Source organism: Prunus mume, linkage group LG2 (genome assembly GCF_029339155.1).
Source record: "Prunus mume cultivar Tortuosa linkage group LG2, ASM2933915v1, whole genome shotgun sequence".
Taxonomy (NCBI): Eukaryota; Viridiplantae; Streptophyta; class Magnoliopsida; order Rosales; family Rosaceae; genus Prunus; species Prunus mume.
The window spans coordinates 41668354-41693602 of record NC_142699.1 but is presented as its reverse complement, the minus strand read 5'-3'; the positions used below and the strand labels follow the sequence as shown (position 1 = coordinate 41693602).

At 35.7% G+C, this 25249-nt stretch overlaps 1 protein-coding gene, 1 non-coding gene and 1 pseudogene across 2 annotated transcripts; 1 reads left to right on the top strand and 2 right to left on the bottom strand.

Annotated features, from left to right (window-relative positions):
- Positions 1–3711: 3711 nt before the first annotated feature.
- On the bottom strand, positions 3712–9061 carry LOC148920403 (uncharacterized). The gene is made up of 7 exons (XM_089046221.1): positions 8932–9061; positions 8225–8457; positions 7170–8116; positions 6510–6994; positions 5802–6062; positions 5180–5231; positions 3712–4801 (listed from the first exon to the last, which is right to left on the bottom strand). Exons 1-7 carry the CDS (start codon positions 9059–9061, stop codon positions 3712–3714), a joined length of 3198 nt encoding a protein of 1065 aa, XP_088902347.1.
- On the top strand, positions 8508–8616 carry LOC148920404 (small nucleolar RNA R71). Its single transcript, XR_016124825.1, has one exon. It is a non-coding gene; the product is annotated as a small nucleolar RNA R71 (small nucleolar RNA).
- Positions 9062–14336: 5275 nt separating the features above from the next.
- Positions 14337–15969, bottom strand: LOC103322546 (UDP-glycosyltransferase 92A1 pseudogene; annotated as a pseudogene).
- Between the last annotated feature and the right edge of the window lie 9280 nt (positions 15970–25249).

Here is a 25249-nt window from a genome sequence, read left to right as displayed (position 1 = left end):
TATTCCTTCATTTCTCATATTTTAGAAAACACATTCTACTCTCAATGTCAAACTTGTCGAGGGTGTTGGAGAGGCAACAAAAACAAAGGGAAGAAATCCGGCGTAGACGTGCTCAAGAAGATCGAGACGCCAATGAAGAAGAGGAACAAATGCTTGCAGCAACGGTGTGTATGATGGATCAATCAAGGCAACACCGTCGTCGTCGTGCCCCGAATGTGGACAGCCGTAGGGAGTCTCGGAGTAAGAATCTCTTGGAGGATTATTTTATCCCAAATTCGTTATATCCTGCTTCTAAGTTTCGAGAGAGATATAGAATGCAGCCACATTTGTTCCAAAAAATCATGCATGATATTTGTAATTACGACACATACTTCATTCAAAAGCATGATGCTGTTGGAGCTTTGGGTCTTATCCCGGAGCAAAAACTTACAGCTGCTTTGCGGATGCTTGCTTATGGAGCATCTGCAGAGCAGGTGGATGAGATTGCAAGGATGGGAAAATCTACTATCCTAGAGTGCTTGGGGAGATTCTGTGATGTAGTGGAAAATTTGTACACGAGGGAGTACCTTCGCAAACCCACGCCGAGGGACCTGCAATGGCTTCTACAAAAAGGCGAGGCTAGAGGATTCCCAGGAATGATTGGAAGCATCGATTGCATGCATTGACAGTGGAAGAATTGTCCTACTGCTTGGCAAGGAGAGTACGGGAATCGGAAGGGCCAAAAAAGTATAATTTTGGAGGCCGTAGCTTCATTCGACTGTTGGATTTGGCATGCCTTCTTCGGGGTTGTCGGATCTCAGAATGACCTCAATGTCCTTGGTCAATTGTTGCGTCTACCCAAGTGCAAGTAGTCACACGTAGTAATAATCTTGGAAGTCCAAGTATCGTATCCTCAAGGAGCAGGTAGGCAAATATCTGCACACAAAGAAATAATTAAACGTACCACAATAAAAGTGACAAGCAAAATGGAAAAGTAATTTGATTTGATTGTTGTGGAAAATTGAGTTTAAAAATGTAATATCAATAATGGAAATGCTGAGGCATCAAGGTTCAATTCTTTAAACAAAATATGTTTCATGCTCTTTAATCCAAATTATAACTCGACTAAAATCATCATTGAGAACTTTAACCGGAAGATAAAGAAATTAAAACCAATTTAATTTTTCAATGTAATCTTTTATTAATGATTGTTCAGAAAATGGAGTTGCTTAATATCTACTCTTTTAATTTAAAAGCATGCCAAGTCAGTTCTTAACAATGAGAAAAATATAATTGAACTCATGAAAAGATAATAGCACTTAACATCAATCAAAATAAAAGGATATGAAAATATTGAACAACAAAAATAAAAGAATTTAGCAATTCATACCGTATATTGGATTAAAGAACAATTCACAAACTTACTCAAAGAACATTCCCTTTAGCCTTAGCTAGAGTTCTAGCAACTCATTACAAAAGAAAACATAAACTAAATGGATAAAGAAATCTGTCGTAGGGGTGTCCTTGCCAAATAAGTTGATGGGTGATTTATAGTAGTCAATGAGGTGAGTGGGAAGTTAATACATTCATGGTAGGTGATGAAGGGTCTAATTGAGTGATTAATTGGATTAAACATGTGTTGATGGTGAAGAGTTAGTGGAAAAGAAATAACGGTGAGGTAAGTGGGCGTTAAATGGCTGACATAAAATAGGCTCTTTAGCTTCAACGGTTTTGTCTTCTCTTCTCCCTCTTTACTTCTCTTTATAATCACAATAATCCCACAATCAATTCTTCAATTAAATCTGCCAGCAATTCTCTTCACACCTAGCTTGAACTTGGACAAATGTATGTCTTCATCTTTTGGCTTTCCAACTTCCTACGGAAGATAAATTCACCTAATAAGTTCACCAAATTAATATAGAAAATTCATAAATCCAGTTGGTGAGAATAAAATGTAACAACAAGTGAAATTATATTCATTAAGCCAAAATTATATCATAAAGTCTCCAAAATAATAGTAAAAAGATGTAATTTGAGACTCTCATCACAACCCCCAACCAGCTTATTGCTAGTCCCTAGCTATTCAAGTGACTAAAAGAAACTCAAATTTAAGTAAAAATGACAACAACAAAAAATAATAATAAAAAACAAAAAACAAAAAAACAAAAAAACAAATAAAACAGCTAAACCACTTTCACGGGATACGATTGCATTTAGCGTATGCAACAAGCCTTTAAACCCTTAGGTTACCCCTAAAGGACGAGTTGTAGTCTCGTGAGGGTTTCCAGGGATGATACCCACAAACATCAAGTATGAGGCTAGCACAATTATTCAGAAACATGAAATAAAATAAAATTTGGAAAATAATTTCAACATCTGTCACCAACAAAAAGGACAAAGCACAAAGTCCAAATTTTCAATTCATGAACAACGTTAAAAGAGAGAACACTTATTTAACATTTCAAGTTAATCCCACCTCGAAGTCCCAAATCATTTATAATTAGCTAGCAAAATTTTCACATGTTTCCTTTGGTGTAAAGTGAACCAACACAATTGAGTGGCATTAGCTAAATTCCAATCACACCACCCTTTTGATCTCAAGAGTTGTTGAACTCCCTTGCGAGAAACAAACCAAGGTTTTTATTTTTATTTTTATTTATTTTTAATATACTATTTTTTCTTTATGTGGGCTGTGCAATGCTTAGCTCCATTAAGCTTTCTAATTAACCCATATAGCGAGTGTTAGGCTAGCGACTCTCAAACCAAAAAGGCTTTAAGGCACTAGGTGTAGAGACACCCCTAAGAGCTTACTAACTCGAGTTAAAAAGGCTACGAAACTAAACTAGCCACACAAAATTATTCACACCCAGAACTTCACCGTTTGACGCAAACACTCACTGCTGATTAGGCAAGAGGCCCGGTTACTAAGTAGAAGCTTGAGTAGAACACTATTATTTCATGAACCCTTTTTTTTTTTTTTTAAAAAAAATAAAACCAAGATGAGTCAAAAGCAAGGTCGTCCAAGTTTACCAAAGACAAAAGATTAAGCACAATTGGTTTTTAACTTTATACCCCACAAAAGGTGTTAGTGTGCTTGTGTAAATTGTCAAAGTATAACTCATGAATCATCCACTAACTAGAAATAAATGAAAAAGACACAGAAGTGGGATAATTATCATATAATTCATATGTTCTCAATCTTAAAATCATTCATGAATATCAAATAAATCTAAGTGCAATGTAATCTTGTCATAGACAAACTGTGAAAAACAAACAACATAGTGCACTAACCTCATAAACATTTTTTTTTTCTTCACACTTTTCAGTTTTTTTAATATTTTCTTTTTACAATTTAAATAAATGACGAAAATAAACAAAAACAAAATACAAAAACAAAACCAAACCAAAAAACAAAAACAAAAACAAAAATGAAAGGAAAACTAACATGTTGCAACAAGAAAATAATACAATAAACACATCTTCTCCACCCCCAACCAAAGATTGACATTGTCCTCAATGTTTAAACATATAAGCATAATAAAAAGAAGAGGGTAGCATTACCTGAGAATTGACATCCAAAGTGAAAGCCTGCAACGTGTTAGTGTAAAAACAAAACAAAAAAACAGAAATGTCGAATTTTTTTATTTTTATTTTTTATTTTTATTTTTTTATAGCAAGTGAACAAAAATTCTAAACTAATTATATACAACAGATGGACTAAGGGAAGTCCAATCAATCCTGGTAAACAAGTTCGTTCAAAGAAACTGTCTCATCTTCTGGAACACATCTCCCCAAGTAAGGTTTAAGTCGTTGGCCATTAACCTTAAAAATATTTCCATTCTTGGGATCCTCAACTTCAACAGTCCCATATGGGAAAACTTTTTTAACAATGAAAGGCCCTGTCCATTTAGTTCTTAATTTTCCAGGAAACAAATGAAGTCTAGAATTATACAAAAGAACAAGTTGAGAAGGCTCAAAATTTTTCCTCAAAATATTTTTATCATGAAAAACTTTAGTACGTTCTTTGTAAATTCGTGAGTTCTCATATGCATCATTCCTGATTTCCTCAAGTTCATTCAATTGGAGTTTTCTCAAGGTACCTGCATCTCCAAGACTAAAGTTAAACAATTTGATAGCCCAATATGCTTTATGTTCTAATTCAACAGGTAAATGACAAGGTTTACCATAAACTAGCCTATATGGAGACATACCAAGAGGTGATTTGTATGCAGTACGGTATGCCCACAAGGCATCAGTTAGTCTCAATGACCAATCCTTCCGGGTTGGATTCACCGTCTTTTCCAAAATTTGCTTGATTTCCCTGTTTGCAAGTTCTGCTTGGCCATTTGTCTGTGGATGGTATGGAGTGGAAATCTTATGGGTTATCCCATATTTTTTCATCAAAGCTTCAAATGGTCGGTTGCAAAAATGTGATCCTCCATCACTGATGATCGCTCTAGGAATACCAAACCTGGACAATACATTTTCTTTCAAAAATTTCAAAACAGTTTTATGATCATTCTTCCGACATGGTATGGCCTCAATCCATTTTGAAACATAATCCACAGCAACAAGGATATATAAGTAACCAAAAGATGGAGGAAAAGGACCCATAAAATCAATGCCCCAACAGTCAAAAATTTCAATAATTAAAATTGGGTTAAGAGGCATCATATTACGTCGAGTAATTTTTCCCAACTTTTGACAACTTGGACAAGTTTTGCAAAATTCATACACATCTTTAAAAAGTCTAGGCCAATAAAAACCACATTGAAGAATTTTGGCCGAAGTCTTTTTGGAAGAAAAGTGACCTCCACAAGCCTCAGAATGACAAAAAGATATGACACTAAATATTTCATCATCAGGAACACATCTACGGATTACCTGGTCGGGACAATATTTGAAGAGATACGGGTCATCCCAAAAGAATTTTCTCACCTCAACCATAAATTTCTTTTTATCTTGTGAGGTCCAATGAGGTGGAATAAGACCTGTAGCAAGAAAATTCACAATGTTAGCAAACCATGGTAATGTAGAAACACTAAACAATTGTTCATCAGGAAATGAATCTTTTATAGGCAAATATTCATAAGGCTCCTCAAAAGATATCCTAGAAAGATGGTCTGCAACAACATTCTCCACTCCTTTCTTGTCCTTGATTGTAAGATCAAATTCTTGGAGAAGCAAAATCCATCTAATCAATCGTGATTTGGCTTCCTTCTTTGTCAATAAATACTTCAAGGCCGAATGATCTGTAAAAACAACAATTTGTGAGCCCAAAATATATGACCTAAACTTTTCCAAGGCAAAAACTACAGCAAGCAATTCTTTTTCAGTTGTAGTGTAATTTTTCTGTGCACTATTCAAAGTTCTGCTTGCGTAGCAGATGACAACAGGCTTCTTGTCTTTTCTTTGGCCTAGCACTGCACCAATAGCACCATCACTAGCATCACACATTATTTCAAACGGCATGGACCAATCTGGGGGCTGCATTACAGGAGTTGATGTTAGCATTTTAATCAATTTCTCAAATGCTTCTTGACATGCATAATTCCAATCAAATTTAGCATCTTTCTCCAAGAGATTATTCAATGGCCTTGCAATTGCACTAAAATTTTGTATGAATCTCCGATAAAAACCTGCATGTCCTAAAAAAGATCTAATATCTTTAACAGTTTTAGGAATAGGCAGATTAGCAATTAAATCAATTTTTGACTTATCTACTTCAATTCCTTTGTGAGAAACAATGTGTCCAAGTACTATGCCAGATGTGACCATGAATTGGCATTTCTCCCAGTTAAGCACCAAATTTTTCTCCTTACACCTGATAAGAACATTCTCCAAGTTAGATAAACAATCAGAAAATGAATCACCAAACACAGTAATATCATCCATGAAAACTTCTAAATATTTTTCTACCATGTCACTAAATATGCTTATCATGCAACGTTGGAATGTAGCTGGTGCATTGCAAAGACCAAAAGGCATTTTTCTAAAAGCGAAAGTTCCAAATGGGCAAGTAAAAGTTGTTTTTTCTTGATCTTCTAATGAAATCTCAATTTGATAATATCCTGAATAACCATCTAAAAAACAATAATACATATGCCCTGCAACTCTTTCCAAAATTTGGTCAAGAAATGGTAAAGGAAAATGATCCTTTCTTGTGACTGAGTTCAATTTACGATAATCAATACACATTCTCCATCCAGTAGTGACCCTAGTTGGTACCATTTCTCCATTATCATTTTCAACTACTGTGACTCCTGATTTTTTTGGAACAACCTGTGTAGGACTTACCCATTTGCTATCAGAAATTGGATATATGATACCTGCATCCCAAAGTTTAAGTACTTCTTTTTGCACAACTTCTTTCATTGTTGGGTTAAGTCTACGTTGAGCCTGCCTAACTGGTTTAGCATCTTCTTCAAGAAAAATTTTGTGTGTGCAAACCAAAGGACTAATACCTTTAATATCAGATAAAGTCCATCCAATAGCAGTCCTATGATCTTTCAAAACTTTAAGTAACATACCTTCATGCAAAAGCTCTAGTTTAGAAGATATTACCACAGGATAGGTCTCATCTTCTCCCAGAAAAGCATATTTAAGTCCAGCAGGAAGAGGCTTCAATTCACACTTTGGGGCTTCTTCTCTTGATGATTTTGTCTCATCACTCACAGTTGGCAGCTCCTCATATTTTGGTATCCAACCATTATGTTCTTGTACCTGCGCAGAATCCAACAAAGAACAAAGATATTGTACTTCAAAATCTTGTGCAAAATTACAATCCCCATTTACTAAACAAATTTGCAATGGATCAGAAGGAAAAGAAGAATTAAAGCAATTTTGAACAATCGTCTCGATCATGTAAACTTCTTTGTCATCTTCATTGTTTGCTGGCTGCTTGCATATGTTGAATATGTTGAGCTCCAATGTCATGTTCCCAAATGATAGTTGCATAAGTCCATTCCTGCAATTTATATGAGCATTAGATGTAGCAAGAAATGGTCTTCCAAGAATAACAGAATTTGAGAATTAGAATACACAATCGTTCAGATATCCAAAACTATAAAATCAATGGAAAATAAAATTTGTCTACCTGAACCAGCACATCTTCCACCATACCTCTTGGGATTTTGACTGAACGGTCAGCCAATTGCAATGTTATTGAGGAGGGTTTTAATTCACCAAGACCCAATTGCTTATAAACCGAGTAAGGCAACAAATTAACACTAGCACCCAAATCCAATAAAGCTTGTTCAATGATAAAATTTCCAATAATACAAGAAATTGTGGGACAACCTGGATCTTTGTACTTGGGTGGAGTATTAGTTTGAAGAATTGCACTTACATTTTCAGTTAAAAATGCGGTCTTATCAACATTGTGCTTTCTTTTGATAGTGCATAAATCCTTTAAAAATTTTGAATATGAAGGAATTTGTTTTATAGCATCCAAAAGAGGTATATTGATTTTCACTTGTTTAAAAACCTCCAAAATTTCAGGATTTTGATTTTTCTTTCCAACCTTAAGTGCTTGTGGGAATGGAGCAGGAAAAGGGCACTTAACAATTTCAGAATCATTATTTTCTTTTTCATTATTTTTGGATTTTTCTGAATTCTTTTTATTTTCAACTGTTACTAAATCATCTTTCCCAATTATTTTTCCACTACGAAGAGTAGTGACAGCCTTCACATATTCATGCTTATTTTCATTCAAAGAAGAAGAAGAAGAAGAAGGGGTATTTACCTCTAACTGTGCATGTGGATTAGGTTGGACTTGAGAAGGAAATTTACCCTTTTCCTGAATTGACAGTGAAGAAGTGAGTTTGGAAAGAGTGCTCTTAATCTCACCAATGTCTTGTGCATTCTTTTGATTTGTGGCAGTTTGGCTTTGTATGAATTGCTTCATAACATCTTCCAAATTTGATGACGATGATTGCCCTTCCACCTGTGGAGAATAATAAAAAGAATTAGATTTTTGTTGAGGCACATTATTATTAGTATTATTTCTCCAACTGAAATTTGGGTGGTTTCTCCATCCTGGATTATAAGTTTCAGAAAAAGTGGATGGTTTTTTAAATTGATTCACAAAGTTTGCTTGATCATGCAACATTTCTCTGAAAGCTGGAAGTGTTGGACACTCTTTTGTTACATGTCCCATGACCCCGCAAACTTCACAAATCTCAAAAATTTCTTGACTTGCAATTGAATTAACTTTTTGAGGCAATTTTGATTTTAGAGTTTCAACTTCCCTAGCCATTGTTGCCAATTGAGCTTTGAGACTATCTTCCTCCTTAAGGTGATAAATACCGCCGCTAGAAGGATTAATGGAAGACTTTGCCTTTTGGGAATTAGGCTCAAATGTGTTGGGAGTGCTCCAAATCTGAGATTTCTCTGCAATTTCATCAAGAAAATCAAAAGCATCTTCAGGATCTTTATACATAAAATTTCCATTGCACATCATCTCAATAAATTGTCGATCTTTAGGTGTTAAACCATCATAAAAATGACTTACCACCCTCCATCTTTCAAAACCATGGTGAGGACATAACATTAACAAATCTTTAAATCTTTCCCAAGCTTGAGGTAAAGACTCAGTATCTTTTTGAGAAAATGTGGTCATCTGTCTTTTCAAAGAATTTGTCTTTTGAATTGGGAAAAATTTCTTGAAAAATTCAGTTTGCATTTCAAGCCATGTTCCAATTGTTCTTGGCCTTAGAGAATAAAGCCAAGTTTTCGCTTTATCTTTCAGTGAAAATGGAAAAAGTTTTAGCAAAACTGTATCAAGCCTACACCCTTGTGTTGGAAAAGTTCCACAAACTTCCTCAAACTCACGCACATGTGAATATGGATTTTCAGATTCCATTCCATGAAAAGTTGGTAAAAGTTGTATCATGCCCGGTTTAAAATCAAAAGTTTGACCATTCAACGGAAAAATGATGCAAGATGGCACACTTGTACGAGCAGGATGCAAATAATCATGTAATGTCCTAACAAGTGGATTCTCATCATTATGAACACTATGATTATCTTCATCATTTTGGGGGCCTTCCAATGCATTATTATTATTATTATTCTCAGCCATTTGTGATGAAATTTGGTCAAATTGAGGTTTCTTTGCAAATCTACCAAACCGATCACGATATCTCATAAACAAAATAAAGAAGTAACAAATAAATAAATAAAATCTAAACTAATTTTTTTAAATTTTTTTAATATTAAAAAAAAACTAAGACAAAAACAAACAAAAATAAAAACAGAAATGAAAAATTGAGTTTGATAAGCCTTACCGAATTAGCTTTGGAAACTAAAACCGCAAACCTTAACAATGAATTTCCTTGTGCTACTTTTCGCTTCACTGCTCCCCGGCAACGGCGCCAAAAACTTGTTGCGTCTACCCAAGTGCAAGTAGTCACACGTAGTAATAATCTTGGAAGTCCAAGTATCGTATCCTCAAGGAGCAGGTAGGCAAATATCTGCACACAAAGAAATAATTAAACGTACCACAATAAAAGTGACAAGCAAAATGGAAAAGTAATTTGATTTGATTGTTGTGGAAAATTGAGTTTAAAAATGTAATATCAATAATGGAAATGCTGAGGCATCAAGGTTCAATTCTTTAAACAAAATATGTTTCATGCTCTTTAATCCAAATTATAACTCGACTAAAATCATCATTGAGAACTTTAACCGGAAGATAAAGAAATTAAAACCAATTTAATTTTTCAATGTAATCTTTTATTAATGATTGTTCAGAAAATGGAGTTGCTTAATATCTACTCTTTTAATTTAAAAGCATGCCAAGTCAGTTCTTAACAATGAGAAAAATATAATTGAACTCATGAAAAGATAATAGCACTTAACATCAATCAAAATAAAAGGATATGAAAATATTGAACAACAAAAATAAAAGAATTTAGCAATTCATACCGTATATTGGATTAAAGAACAATTCACAAACTTACTCAAAGAACATTCCCTTTAGCCTTAGCTAGAGTTCTAGCAACTCATTACAAAAGAAAACATAAACTAAATGGATAAAGAAATCTGTCGTAGGGGTGTCCTTGCCAAATAAGTTGATGGGTGATTTATAGTAGTCAATGAGGTGAGTGGGAAGTTAATACATTCATGGTAGGTGATGAAGGGTCTAATTGAGTGATTAATTGGATTAAACATGTGTTGATGGTGAAGAGTTAGTGGAAAAGAAATAACGGTGAGGTAAGTGGGCGTTAAATGGCTGACATAAAATAGGCTCTTTAGCTTCAACGGTTTTGTCTTCTCTTCTCCCTCTTTACTTCTCTTTATAATCACAATAATCCCACAATCAATTCTTCAATTAAATCTGCCAGCAATTCTCTTCACACCTAGCTTGAACTTGGACAAATGTATGTCTTCATCTTTTGGCTTTCCAACTTCCTACGGAAGATAAATTCACCTAATAAGTTCACCAAATTAATATAGAAAATTCATAAATCCAGTTGGTGAGAATAAAATGTAACAACAAGTGAAATTATATTCATTAAGCCAAAATTATATCATAAAGTCTCCAAAATAATAGTAAAAAGATGTAATTTGAGACTCTCATCATCAATCCCCGGTCTTCGACGAGGTATTGCGAGGTCATTCCCCCCAGGTCACGTACCAAATCAACAATACCGTATACTCAAAATGGTGCGTACTACCTTGCCGACGGAATTTATCCTAGGTGGACGACATTTGTGAAAACAATTCCGAATCCCCAATCCGAGAAGGAAAGAAGCTTTGCTTCTTTTCAAGAAGGTTACAGGAAAGACATGGAGAGGTGTTTTGGTATCTTGCAAGCTCGTTGGGCAATTATTAGGGGTGCTGCTTGGATGCTAGATGAGGAGGTGTTGCAGAGTATTATGATGACTTGCATCATCCTCCACAACATGATTGTGGATGATGAGTATGACTACGATGCTCCAGAGGTGTTTGAACCCGATCCCATGAACACGGAGTTGACAAGAATATATGAAAGGCCGATTGGACCAAATGGACTACCCCTGGAGCCCGAACCGTTACTTCGGGATGGTCAATTCAACAACCCCATGATTGATCGGTATGAAGAAATGCAATCTTCATATGTTCACGAGATACGTCAAGTTGACTTGGTCGAGCACTTGTGGGAGATGAAAGGCAATCACAATGGATGAAGTCAAGATTAGTGCTTTGTTTGGAATTATGCTTTGTTTTTAATTATGCTTTATTTTGTGTGTGGTGTTTTTTGAATTATGCTTTTTATTATTATTATGCTTTTATGTATGGTTTGTTTTGTGTGTTGTTTGCAATAAATGAAGGTTTGTTTTTAATTCATATTTGTTTTGATGCTCAAATGCTTTTAATAAATAGTCATATTATTTAATGCTTTTTTTATTGAATAAAAAGGAAACAATACAACAAATTAAAGGATAATAGAACAATACAACAAATTAAAGGATAATAGAACAATACAATAATTTAAAGGATAATACAACAATACAACAATTTAAAGGATAATACAACAATACAACAATTTAAAGGATAATACAACAATACAACAATACAACAATACAACAATACAACAATACAACAATACAACATATGGCAAAGGTGTTTCAATACAACCTAATGGTTTTCATCATTTAACCAATCCGTATTGCTAGATCCGTCGTCATGGAAAAGTTTTCTTCTCATCACATCTCTTCGTCGTAGCTTCCAATAAGCCTTTGTTTCGGGAGACATATGGCTCATATCTATGGCCATGATTTTCATCTCTCTATCATCTATGTCTTTTTCTTGTGCCTTCTGTTGTTGAATAGCAAATGCTTCCTCTCGTGCCACGTCCATTTCATCTCTTTTCAAGTCTCTCTCCATTCTTAATGAGATGCTCTTAGCTATTTGCTCCAATAATTGTACACATTCATTGGTCGAAGTGCCCCCTCTCTTGGCCTTTGCTGCCTTTCTCCTAATAGGTCTCGGCGGACGTGGCACAAATGGTGACTCCATTTCCATTGGGGAGTCCAATGGAGAATCGGTTGATGTCGAATCGTGGAGTGGCGTCTCATTCATCACAACCGGCGGACCGGTGGGAATAATTTTGAATCTCGAACAATCCTTCACAATTTCCCAACAATGGAAATGCACGAAACTTTTTTTGCCTTGCCCCATGGCACCAAACCACATTTGTGCTTGTATGATCTATTAAAAATAAATAATTGGAAGTGCAAGAAACACAAATTATTATGCAAGAAAATATAAACTATTTTGAAATGCAAAAATAAAATTGATTATACAAGAAAATATAGACAAATTAAAGGAGCACCAAGAAAAAAAGATTATGAAAGAAAAACAAATAGAATATGCAATAAATAAAAAGTGACATTGAATTGATTAAAATGGCAATTATAAATATTTTACCTCATCGGTCAAATTTTGACCGCTTCGAATGTTCGCCTTTGCTTTTGTCAAGGCATTTCTCCATTTCCCTAACTCTTTATTCAGAAATTTCCATCTACTAGACAATGCCATTTCGGTCCGAATAGAACCCGATCTTTGACAAAATTCTCCATGAATTTTGTTCCACATGTGATGAAACTTCATCTCATTGCCCGTGATAGGGTCATGACTAATGTTCACCCAAGATTGACACAACGCAATATCTTCATTCGTTGACCACGAGCCTCGACTTCGACAGAAGATGCCATTCGTTTTTTTATACAAATGGAAAGTAGTAGAAAAATGTGAGTGGAGAGTAAAAAATATTGGAAGGAGAAGAGTTTGTATGGAGAATTGGTGTGGAAGTGAAAAATGTGAGTGGAGATAAAAAATATTGGAAGGAGAAAAGTTTGTATGGAGAATTGGTGTGGAAAGTGAATAATGTGAGTGGAAAGTAAAAACTATTGGATGGAGAAGAAATTGTATGAAGATTTAGTGTGGAAAGTAAATAAAATGGTTAGGTATTTATAGAGAAAAAATACATAATTTTTGGGTATTTTAAAAAAAAAATTTCATAATTTTTTCGAATTATTTTGCAATTTTTTAGCCAAAAAAGAGGACCGGATTTTGGAAAAAAACCATCCGAGTCCTCGAGCCACGTGGCAAACGCCCGTTGGAGGTTGTCGTGTGGCGTCGCTTAGAGTCAGCCGACGCCAACAGATTAAAGTCAAATTTTTGTTGCACGCGCCAATGGTAAAAATTTGGAATTACCGCGGCCGACATCACAAGACTCGGGCTTCAGCAAGACTTGCCCTTGGCTCTCCGGGCTGGTGGGACCCACCACGAAACCTGCTGATGTCGCTACTGAGTCGTCTTGGGCTCGCCAGCAGCCTTTCCCGCTTGGGTCTGGCGCTGAGATGCTCTTAGTGGTGTACTAGATTATACACAACCATTTTAAAAACCGCTTTTTTGGAACACAATGACGATTTTTAGATCCATTGTCGTCTAGTTTGTGTTGTTTAACAATTTTGTAGTATTGTTGTAATCTGTTCTCTTCTCTCTTTTTTTCCTGTGTTTGTTTACCCTTTTCTTTTTTCTAATTATTTGGTCACCTTTGGAGAATTGGGTTTTGGAGTAGGTTTTGGTTGGGTTCATCCCGGCTCGGGATGGCGATATCCCCTACGGGAACGGAGACAGGGATTTCGCAAAACTCCTCACCGGGATGGGGCGGGATGGGGATGGTATTGTCATATCCGCCTATTGTCATCCCTACTCTGGCCCTCTCTCAAGGCCATGAGCCGCCCCTCTTCTCTCTTGTACCATAGAGAAAGCTCCACCATTTTCAGTTAAAGCTATATCTTCCTAATACCAAAGCTCCACCCTTTTCAGTTAAAGCTGCATCTTCCTAAGACCATTTATCTGACTTAGGCATCAGAGGACCTTTGGCCAACACCCTGGGTGTGCACCGTTGACCGAATCTATTTTTCAAGGATCGGGGAAGAAGAGGATTGAGTGTGAAGAAGAGGATCGAGTGTGAAGACGTCTTCCCGGAGAATATTTGCACAAAAAAGCTTGTCATTGATAGAAAGATGGGAAGAGGTGTGTCAATTTTCAGGCATTACGCCCACAGAGAGAGAGAGAGAGAGAGAGAGAGAGAGAGAGAGAGAGAGAGAGAGAGAGAGAGATAGAGGAGGAGGGGGAGTCCCCACTCAAGAAACACACAGCCCCCTTAGAAAAAGAGAGTTGAGAGAGATTTTTAGGGTTTCCCATATTCGATATTTCTTTGGTTCAAGTTCAAAAATCAAATTTAAAGCTATAGTCATGATTTTCAACCTCTTGCCATATCCACGAGTAGTATTTAATATTAGAATTCCAAAGTACTTATTCATAAGTCCCTAAAACATTGGCTCCATAATTTGCAAACAATAGGTCATTTCTCAGATGACTTGAAAGTTACAAAGATTCTTTCATTTCTCTTCAAGAGAAAAACCTAATTACTAACAATGGAGTTACTGGATTTTGATGATTCTTGTCTCTTTGATAACAGAACAGCAACAAAATCATCCATTGCCTTAACAGAAGACCCTTTTTCTTCATCATCATCTCTTATTGATGCTCTTATCTTCTCCTTAATCACAGCAGCATTTTTCCTCATCTCTCCTCCTTTCCCACTTTCATCCATCACCAAATCAATCACACCCTTCACCTCCTCCCCAACAATTTTGCTCGGCACACCCCTTGTCAGCTCCACACTCACACCCATCTCCTCCTCCAACATCTTTGAATTATAAGCCTGCTCTGCTGCCAATGGCCACCCAACAATTGGCACACCCTGGCTCAAGCTCTCCATCACTGAATTCCACCCACAGTGACTCACAAACACCCTTGTGGCTTTGTGTGATAAAATCTCCAACTGAGGTGCCCAATTGTGCACCAACAACCCTTGTTTGCTTTTGTTCATTCTCTCTTCAAATCCTTGAGGCAGCCACTCTTCTCTGAACTCTCCTTTCAAATCAAATCCTACTGGAGGCCTTATGACCCAAATGAAAGCCCTCCCGCTTTCTTCCAACCCAATAGCCAATTCCTTCATTTGGCTTTCACTGATTGTGTTCTGAGAACCAAACGAAATATAAATAACAGAATCTGAAGTATGTTGATCAAGCCATTCAAGGCATTTCTCAGCAGGAAAACTCAGTTTTTTTCCCGCACGTTGCCTTGAGACACTTAAATCCAAAGTTGATGTGTTCTTCAGTGCCTCTCTAGGAATGAGAGGCCCAGTGGACCAAACAGGACGCCTCAAGTTATTCCTCAAGATGTCCAATCCAAAGGGTTCAATTTCCTCCACAGTATTGCACAGCCAACCAAAAGATTTAGTAGAAAGTGAAATTTGAGGCTGGAAAAATCTGGACCAAGAATCTGTACCATCTGCAGCTCTTGTAAATGGATCCAGCTGAGAGATATTGAAACAGCACTGTTCAGGGAACCCAGGAACGGTGAAGAAGTCCTCCTCTGTAGAGCGGTGTGGGAGGTTGAGCCAAATAGAGGTGTCAGCTGCAGTTCCATAAGCACCACCTGTTGTGAAGCTCACATTGACAGTGCCTAAGCTGTCTGCAACATCATTAGCCCATCCGAAAAACACATCAGAGATTATGCAAAGCAGCGGGCGGCCTTCCTTTTCCATGATGTCGGAGATTAGGCGGCGAGCAGGAGCTTCAAGGCTGACAGAAGCAGCAACAAGATTGATCAGTTTGCTGAGAGGCAAGTTCTCTGGGGTTTCAGTGTTTGGGGGCAAGCCATGGTCTGTGCTACAAAATGCAAGCTCAGCCAAGTTGATGGTGTTGTTGTTTGATGAGGTGGCAATGGTGGATTGGAGGGACTGGACGATGAGGGGGGTTGTGGCAATGGTGATGGTGAAGTTTGTTCTTTGCTGGATTTGCTTTGCTAGTGCTAGAAATGGTATGATATGGCCTTGAGCCATGAATGGCAGCATCACAATGTGCTCATTTTCAAATCCCATCTCTGATTTTGGGTTTTTCTGATTCCTTTGGATTTGGCTGAAGTTATATGTAATGGTGAAGAAGAAGAAGAATATATATGCTGTTGTGAAAGGTATGAGCATAAATGCATGCGTGGGATGGGAGAAATTTACGATTTTAGGCTCCATTTGATAGAGGGATTTGAAAGGAATTATTTGGATTAGACGAGCCCAAATTTGCTATAAGAACAAGAACCACATTAGATTGAATGTATTTGAAATAACTAAATGTAGTACATTTGAAGTGACTGTATGCGAGGAATAATTTGAATTGTAATTTTGTTTCTTTTTCTCTTGTCCAATTCTTGGCATACATGAATTGTAATAGTCGATACAAATAATTTTACTTTATAATGTTATCTAAATTCATCGATTTAGAATCCCTCCATCCAAATGGAGTCTTATATGCTCGAAGTTGGTATTAGATATAACTCGTCCATGTGTTTGTGTAAAATATCACTTTGCGTTCAATCATATCATAACATGTGAAACCCAATATAGCACACTACCACATTCATGTACCATACGATAATTTCTCCGCATTTTACACAGATCTAGTGAATTGGCCAAACTTTTGGTCTTAATCTTTACCCTTAGAAGTCTACATAAATTCACTATTTAACAAACTCTTAAGGGTTCGTTTGGATGAGTCACTTGGACAAGATTTGGGCTCTCCTGGCACTTATAAGTTCATGTAGACCAGGTAAGCCATTTGGCAACTCCAAAGAAGGAACTTCAGAAATTACGTCGAACTTTAAGATGAGACTTTGTGAAACCTAAGTCCCTTCATTAAGTAAGGGCTAAGCAAGCGTTATTTTGAAATTCATTATGATCACCACGAACGAACCATAAAAGTCATTAAATATTTGGATACCGCTAAGCATTTAAAGACTTTTTAAAAGTCACAGTCGACTAGACTTTTATAAAGTCTTTAAAAATTTGAGTTGAATACCTCTAGACTTTTAAATTCCATTAAAATCATAAAATGCCACATAAGTATGGATTGAATACACCGCCGATAACTGGTTTTAGGGTTGTGCAAGATCCAATCCAATCCAATTTTAATCAGTTTCGATGATTTGGCATATCGGATCGGATTGCTTGTCACGACCCAATTCGAAAATAAAGAATATTCTAGAATCTGGGTGCGTGAATTGAAATAAATAAATAAAAAGACTGAAAAATTGGTTAAAATACATTAGCATTATAGTTTGGCTTAAATTTGGCTTAAAACCATACTTATAGTTTGGCTTAAAACCTTTGACCAAAAAAAATTTGGCATAAAACCTATAATTCATTAACCCTAACTACTGCACAATGACAACCCATGACAAGTTGCAATTAATATGTAAATACACGAGTTTGGCTTAATCTAATGCATTAACCCTAGCTAATGTATAGTCAATAGGGAGGAGCCAGTATATGGCCTAAAGTGGTCCTGGCCCCAAAAGTTCTCGAACATTATCGATAAATTGGCTGTGAGAGTTCACGTTTTCTGAAACAACTCTCTTTAACTAATACTTAGTCGAACAGTTTTGTATAAAATAGTGATATTGCATAAGTATATGTAGGTCCCAGCAACTCAATGAACGAAATAAAAAATAGGTTGCTTTAGTTTTAAAACACAAAATTATTTACTAATTTAGAATATAGGAATACAATTTCATCTCATTAGCATAAGGTTAAAGACCAAAAAGTAGTACCTAATTTTACAATAATATAATTTAAAAATGATCAAAATTACAGCATATGCCATTATGCCATTATTTTCAAATTTCAATATTTAGTTTCAAATTTACAAAATATGTCATTATCTATCCCATTCGCGTGAGTATTCGTTTTCACGTCGAGAAACCACTATCGACAAAGAAATTTTGGAGCAATAAATTCCGTTAAATAAGAAAATAATTAACACTACTACAAAAAGTGAAAAAGACGACCAGAAAAACATGACGGTCTAAGTGAAAACCGTCGTTGTTTTTTAAAAGACGACGGTTTTATAAAACCGCCGTGTAATAACACCTTAGACAACTAAAAAATGGAGATTCAAATGGCTGTTCCTAAAACACGACGTACTTAATTAAAAAACCGACGTCTTATTGAAATAGGATTTTCAAGTGGTAAAATCATAGCCAACAAATAACGGCGGAAGTTATGAACCGACCGACGTAGAAAGTAAAGACGACGATTTCAAAAAAAGCCGCCGATTTTTACCCAAAATTAACGACCAAGTTTTCGTATAAGGCGCCGTATAATTACAAATAAATCCACGGCGGTAAAATACAAAATATCGCCATATTAAATTAATGTACAACTACGGCAAAGATAAATATAACGACGTCTTTCTCGTATTTCTACGATGATATCTTTAAATCTCACCAAGTTGGGGTTTTCATTTAACGACGTATTATACAATTTAACGTCGTATTTATCCACTTTATACGTCATACATTATATTTAAACCGCCGTCTGAATAAGAATTTTTTTTAACAATTTATTTCTTGGATTTTGTTATCCTACGTCGGTAGATCTACTTAATGACAAGAATTGAAATAACCACGACGGTTTATATAGAAAACCGCCGACATAATCAGATTTTTCTGAGATCACAAAGGTTAGGAAATCTTACAAGATAGGAACTCTGTTGCTCATCATAATCTTACCAGAAAGACAATACTTTAGAGGTTAATGATGTATGTGTATTTGTGTCTTTGAGATACACAAACGCACATACACATTAACATCCAAAAAATTGATTCTGAAATTTGACATCGGCAGCCTCAGATTTGCAATCAGAGAGACAATTTTGGAAGTGGATGATGTGTGTGCATTTGTATATCTACACAAACGCACACACACATCAACATCCAAACAATTGCCTCCTAAAACTTCACGACGGTAACCACAGATTTGCAATCAGAGAGACAATTTTTTGAAAATTGGTGATGCGTGTATGTTTGTGAATTAGATACACAAACATACACATAAGCCAACATTCAAACAATTGCCTCCCAAGAGATGAGGTGAGACAGAGAAAGGGGCAAGAAGAAGTTGAAACCCTAATCGAATACTAAAACTGAAAGCACCCGTGAAAAAAAACCCTATTTATAATTAAAAAACCAAATCCACGTCGGTTATATTACACATAACGACGTTTAACAAAAATAATCCACGTCGGTTAACAAATACATTACGTCGTTTTAGTCTTACTTAAGACGAAAAGAAAAGACGACGGTATAACAAAAAACAGTCGTTGTTTTTATATTCGTATTTGATTTAAATCAGTCACCCGAAAAGAAACTTTACAAATTCTAGAACATTAATTTCGGGAAAAAACTCTATTTATAAGGCACTGTTTTTGAAAAATAAACTGAAAGAAAAGGGAAAAAAAATTATATTTATAATTATAAAAATAAAATCCACGTCGGTTATATTACACATAACGACGTTTGAAAAACGAATCCACGTCGCGAAAAAAATATTGCGTCGCTTTAGTTTAAAAGATTTACGGTATAACAACAAACAGTCGTTGTTTTTATATTGGTATTTGATTTAAATCAGTCCCGGAAAGAAACTTTACAAATTCTAGAACATTAATTTCTCGGAAAAAACTCTATTTATAAGGCACTTTTTTGAAAAATAAACTGAAAGAACAAGGGAAAAAATTATATTTATAATTATAAAAATCCACGTCGGTTATATTACACATAACGACGTTTGAAAAACGAATCCACGTCGCGAAAAAAATATTGCGTCGTTTTAGTTTAAAAAGACGACGGTATAACAACAAACAGTCGTTTTTTATATTGGTATTTGATTTAAATCAGTCCCCCAGAAAAGAAACTTTACAAATTCTAGAACTTTAATTTCCTCGGGAAAAAAAACTCTATTTATAAGGCACTGTTTTTGAAAAATAAACTGAAAGAACAAGGGAAAAAAAATTCTATTTATAATTATAAAAATACAATCCACGTCGGTTATATTACACATAAGACGTTTTTAAAACGAATACACGTCGCGAAAAAAATTATTACGTCGTCTTAGTTTACAAAAAGACGTCGGTAGAACATAAAACCATCGTTGTTTCAATTTCTTTAACCGTTCTCTTTCTGAAGCCATTTCTATTCTTTATCGCATTCTTGAAAACCCATCTTCTTCTTCAGAAGCTCTACGGATAACCCATCTTCTTCACTAATGCCGATAACCCATCTTCTTCTATCACAAACCTGACGGATCTTCTTAGCCAAGAAAATCGAGCAGAGGCTGACATCTGATCTTCAGGTTTCGAGAAGCTTAACTTTCCTTCGACAGAGAGTGGAGGTCAGCTTGCATCTCTTTTGATGGAAAGCAAGGAGTATTCAGAAGCACTAAGTCTCCTATCAGGATTGACAAGCTTCCTCTTGTGGACATAGATTTGTTGGAGAGTAAGCTCCATTTCTCTTTGAGAAAGACATCCAAATTATTGTCTTTGAGATGTGAGAGAGAGTGTCTTTGAGAGAGGAAGAACTTGGAAACCTAAATGAAAACTGAAACTGAAAGAAAGCGACAAATTTATACAATAAATTTTTAAAACCCACGCGGTCCTTACAAAAACCGCCGTCTATGTTACAAAATTCCACGTCGGTATATTACAACAAAACGACGTATATTATAAAAATAAACGTAGGTAAATTAAAAAACCGTGGTGTTAAATATTTCTACCATGACGCGAGATATTGATTTATCGACTTTTATTTCGGAGTTTACTACGGCGGTACCTACAACACTACTGTCGTATTTATTTACCACGTCCTAAGTTCAAATTATCGTCGTAGTTTGTCTATTAATACGTCGTCGTTCTATTTAAACCGCCGTCTTATTACTATGAAACGGTTTGTATACATATACAACTTTTCGTCTACCTGACTTACACATGCACTGTTTCCAAACCCGAGAAAAAATTTCAATCTCCCAGAGAAAACTTTTCGTCTTTTTTCCTTGTCAGAGCACTGTCAGAGTATCTCATCGTCTTCCTCTCGTCTTCGTCGTAGTCTTTGAACTTAAACACCAATCTCCGAGAGAAAGCTTTCATTGCACGCAAAAGGTAAGCTTTCATTTCTCACTATTTTTGTTGCTATTTTGCATGCTCATACGGTTTTTGTTTTGAAAATCTTTTTACCTTTTTTCTGGCGAAAATCATTTTTATTCTTTCCAAGTTTGATAAAATACACAGACAGAGAGGGAAAGTTTCCAACTTTGAACACAACTAATTCAACTAAATAAGACGACGGTAGCTTCTTATTTACGTGGTTAAATATGTAGACCACGACGGTTCGTCACTCGTCCTAGCGTCGTCTTAAAATTGATCTAAGTTGTTTTTAAAATGACGGTCAATTTTTTATTTGCTTGTTTAATTGCAGGTTTGATTTCTCTGAACCATGGTTTTCGTTTTTTCTAATTTGATAAAATACAAAGACAAAGAAAATAGGGTTTGGTATCTTATATAGACGACGGTATCTTATTATTGACGCCGTGTGAATGTTCATACCACGACGTTATACTAAGATACCGTCGTCTATAAAAGATGCCAAACCTTTCTTTCTTTTTCTTTGTATTTTATCAAATTAGGAAAAACAAAAACCATGTTTCAGAGAAATTAAACCTGCAATCAAACATTCACAGAGAAAGAAAAATGTTTTTGGTTTCTTATAAATACGACGGTAGCTTATTATTTACGTCGTGTGAATATCCATAACACGACGTTATATTAATATTTACGTCGTGTGAATTTGAATATCACGACGTCGTGTAAATATCGCCGTAATAAGTTCTTATTACGTCTTCTTTAATATTGTTTCGTCGTTGTTTAAATACTCTCGTTTTAAACATTTATTACGTCTGATGTTATGTTATTACGTCGTGTAAAATCTTATCATACGTCGTATTTTATAAATAACCGTCGTTTGTGTTCTAATTTTTTTCCCGAAATATTTTCACTTGCAGGTTTGTTTTTTCTGAACCATGGTTTCTCAAGACCAAAGTAAGGACTCTGGCTCCAAAAAAAATGGAGGTAAGGAGCTTGGAATGGTAACTCCTCAAGACAAGCCCTTGAAGAAGATGAAGTTTGTTTCATCTGCTGAGACAGAACCAACCAGCACGACAACAATTTCTGAGGATTCAAAGTCAGGTCGAGGTATGAGCACAATGCCTCGTGTTGTGAAGAGAAAATTGCAGAAAATCAAGCCAGTTGTTGAGTACAATAAAAGGGGGAAAGGATGTGGCCCTGCACATACTGAGATGCAGTCCTACATTGGTGTGTTGGCACGCTCCAGAGTCCCACTTGTGGACAAGAAATGGGCTGAAATCCCCAAGGATATAAAGAGCAGATTTGGGAAGCCGTTGACATGGCTTTTGTGATAGGTCAAGGGGGCAAGACCTCGGTGTTATCTTATGCTGCCAAGAAATGGAAGAATTTCAAGTCTACACTGACGACTGGCATTATATCCTTCCATACATCAAGGAGAGGAGAAATTAAGCCAACCCCTGAAGTATATAAATTCATAGAGAAAGCGAGAATGGGATGCCTTTGTAGCTTCAAGGTTATCCAAAGAATTTGAGTCTGTGCATTCTCAACATTCATGATTAGGGAGAAACTTGAGTACAATCATCGATTGTCTCGAAAAGGATATGCTAGTTTGGAGGATCAATTGGAGGAAACCATGCCTGGGGTAGAAATTGATCGATCTACCTTATGGAAGAAAGCTAGACAGGACAAACATGATAACATCCCGGATCCAAAGGTGGCAGAGAAAGCAAAATTAATTGTAAGCCTACACACTCTGTTTAAAATTTTTATTAAACTGTGTATAATTCTTATTACGTCTTATGTTATATTTTTCCGTCGTGTGAATTATTTTACTACGTCGAAATGTTTTAAAAAGCGTCCGTGAAAGATCTAAATCTGGAATCACAACTCGCTTTTCTGTAATTATAGCATAAGACGTCTGGTTAATTTTTTCGTCGTGTGAATGATATTACTACGTCAAAATATTTTCAAAAACGTCGTGAAAGATCTAAATCTGGAATCACAACTCTGTTTTCTGTAATTATAGCATAAGACGTCGGTGGTTTATTTATTTCGTCGTTTGAAACAACTAACCACGTCGTTATTTAAGTAAGGTCATTATAAATATATTATAACGTCGATTTCTATGTTGTTGTGTCGTGTGAAATTATATAATGCGTCGTTTGTTTATAAATAACCGTCGTGTCTTTCTCTTGTGCTGACTTGTTTATATGTCTTTGTTTTAGGATGAATTGCAAAAACAAGTGGCTGAAGGCAGTCTTAGTGTAACTGGCAGTAATGATGTGTTGACCTTGGCTTTGGGTCCCGAGCATCCAGGGAGAGTAAGAGGGGTAGGTGCTAGGATTTCCTTAGGCAATTCTTCAATTTACCTAGACAACAGAGGGTAAAGTTTGCCGATCAATTGAAGGAAAGTGTAAGAATTGTCCTTCAAGAAGAGACTAAGAAGATGGAAGCTAGATTAAGGGAAAAGGCTTTAAGGATGGAGGCTAGAACCAAACAATTGGTAGAGGCTGAGAGGGAACATATACTAAGTCAGCTTTCCCAACTCATCCCCAATTTTGATCCAAGCATGCTTAAACCGAAAACTAGCCCCTGTCAAAACCAAGGTCTAGAGCAAAGTCCCAAAAATCCAATGTCTGATAAAGCAAGCTGTTCTGGGGCTGATGTGAGATCCCTACATTTAGAGGATGATACTGCCAAAAATGGGGAACAGCAGGAAGAAACGGTAACATATCTGAACTTTGAATTCTTTGTTTTTTTAAAACATTAGACGTCATTATTATGAAGAAACCCGTCGTTTTAAAACCATACCACGACGATTTTATAAATAAACCGTCGTTTTTATTTAAATACCACGTCGTATTTAGTTTACTTGTTTTACACGCCATTAGACGTCGTACTTTGTGGTTTTTAGACGACGGTTTTAGTCCTTACCGACGTAATAGACAATTACCACGACGTTTATTATTTACCATCGTTTAATAATTTTAAGACGTCCATAATTCTTACATACCGTCTTATGTTATGCCTTACCACGACGTTTTGATTTAATTTTTTACAAATTTATAAATAAACCCAATCCTAGACATGTATTTATAAAAAAACCCAAGCACTATTTAAACATAGAAACACACCCAAAATCAACTCTAAAGTCAACTTTTTGGGTGTGTTTATAAATGAGTTTTGAGTGTGTGTAATGATGAGTTTTGGGTGTGTTTATAAAGTGTTTTGGGTGTTGGGTTTTTTTATAATTTCAACCTCCATTTTGGGTGTTTTAGTGAAACTCCTTAATTTTTTACTTTCTGTATAATCTGTCTTATGTATATATATTTCTTTATTACTTAAAACAGAAATCTGGGGCTTTAGAAAATCAAGATGAAGAGAAGAAAGAAGAAAAAAAAGATGAAGAGAAGAAGGGAGAAAAAAAAGATGAAGGGAAGAAGGAAGAAAAAAAAAGAGAAAAAAGATGAAGGCAAAAAGGAAGACAAAAATGATGAAGAGAAGAAAGAAGAAAAACAAGATGAAGAGAAGAAGGGAGAAAAAAAAGATGAAGGGAAGAAGGAAGAAAAAAAGAGAGAAAAAAGATGAAGCCAAAAGGAAGACAAAAATGATGAAGAGAAGAAAGAAGAAAAACAAGATGAAGAAAAGCATGACGAAGAGGTATATTCTCATAACTTTGCCTTTTTTATTTGTTTTTCACATTTCAGACGTCGATATTTTTCTTTAAACCGTCGTTTGTTTTCAAATTAGACGTCGGAATTTATTTCCTATGACGTAATAAATTATTTAAAACGCAGTTTTTTATTACCGTGGTTTAAATTATTATCAGACGACGTTTTTTAATTTAAACCGTCGTTTTTATTGAATTACCACGTCATTTTATTTTGCTTTATTTCTTTAAACAGGGTAATGAAGTAGTTGATTATTCAAATGTGGAGGTGCCATCTTCCTTACAATCCCTTTGTCGTTATGTGGAAACGACACTAAAGCCTCAGGAGAAGATCATGACCTTCACAATTGAGAAGGAGGTGTTTGGTGCAGATCGCAGTACCTTCGTCTTGCATGAAGATATTACACAGTTTGCAGGCATGGAAGAAATTGGGGCTACTGTGGTTGCAGTATATATGAGGTTTGTCCTTATCAAATATCAAACATTATAGCATAAGACGTCGGTGGTTTAATTATTGCGTCATTTTAAACCACTAACCACGTTGTTCTTTTTTTACCGTCGTGATAAA

Bases quoted from the DNA above. Each gene is read 5' to 3' on its own strand.
- LOC148920403 (XM_089046221.1), bottom strand. From the start codon at position 9,061: ATGGCTGAGAATAATAATAATAATAATGCATTGGAAGGCCCCCAAAAT. The intron at 6,995-7,169 runs TCTTGGTGAATT...AAATTCTGTTAT, and splicing joins TCGGTTTATAAGCAATTGGG to TCTTGGAAGACCATTTCTTG. The intron at 4,802-5,179 runs GATTAGATGGAT...TTGTCATTCTGA, and splicing joins AAGGAAGCCAAATCACGATT to GGCTTGTGGAGGTCACTTTT.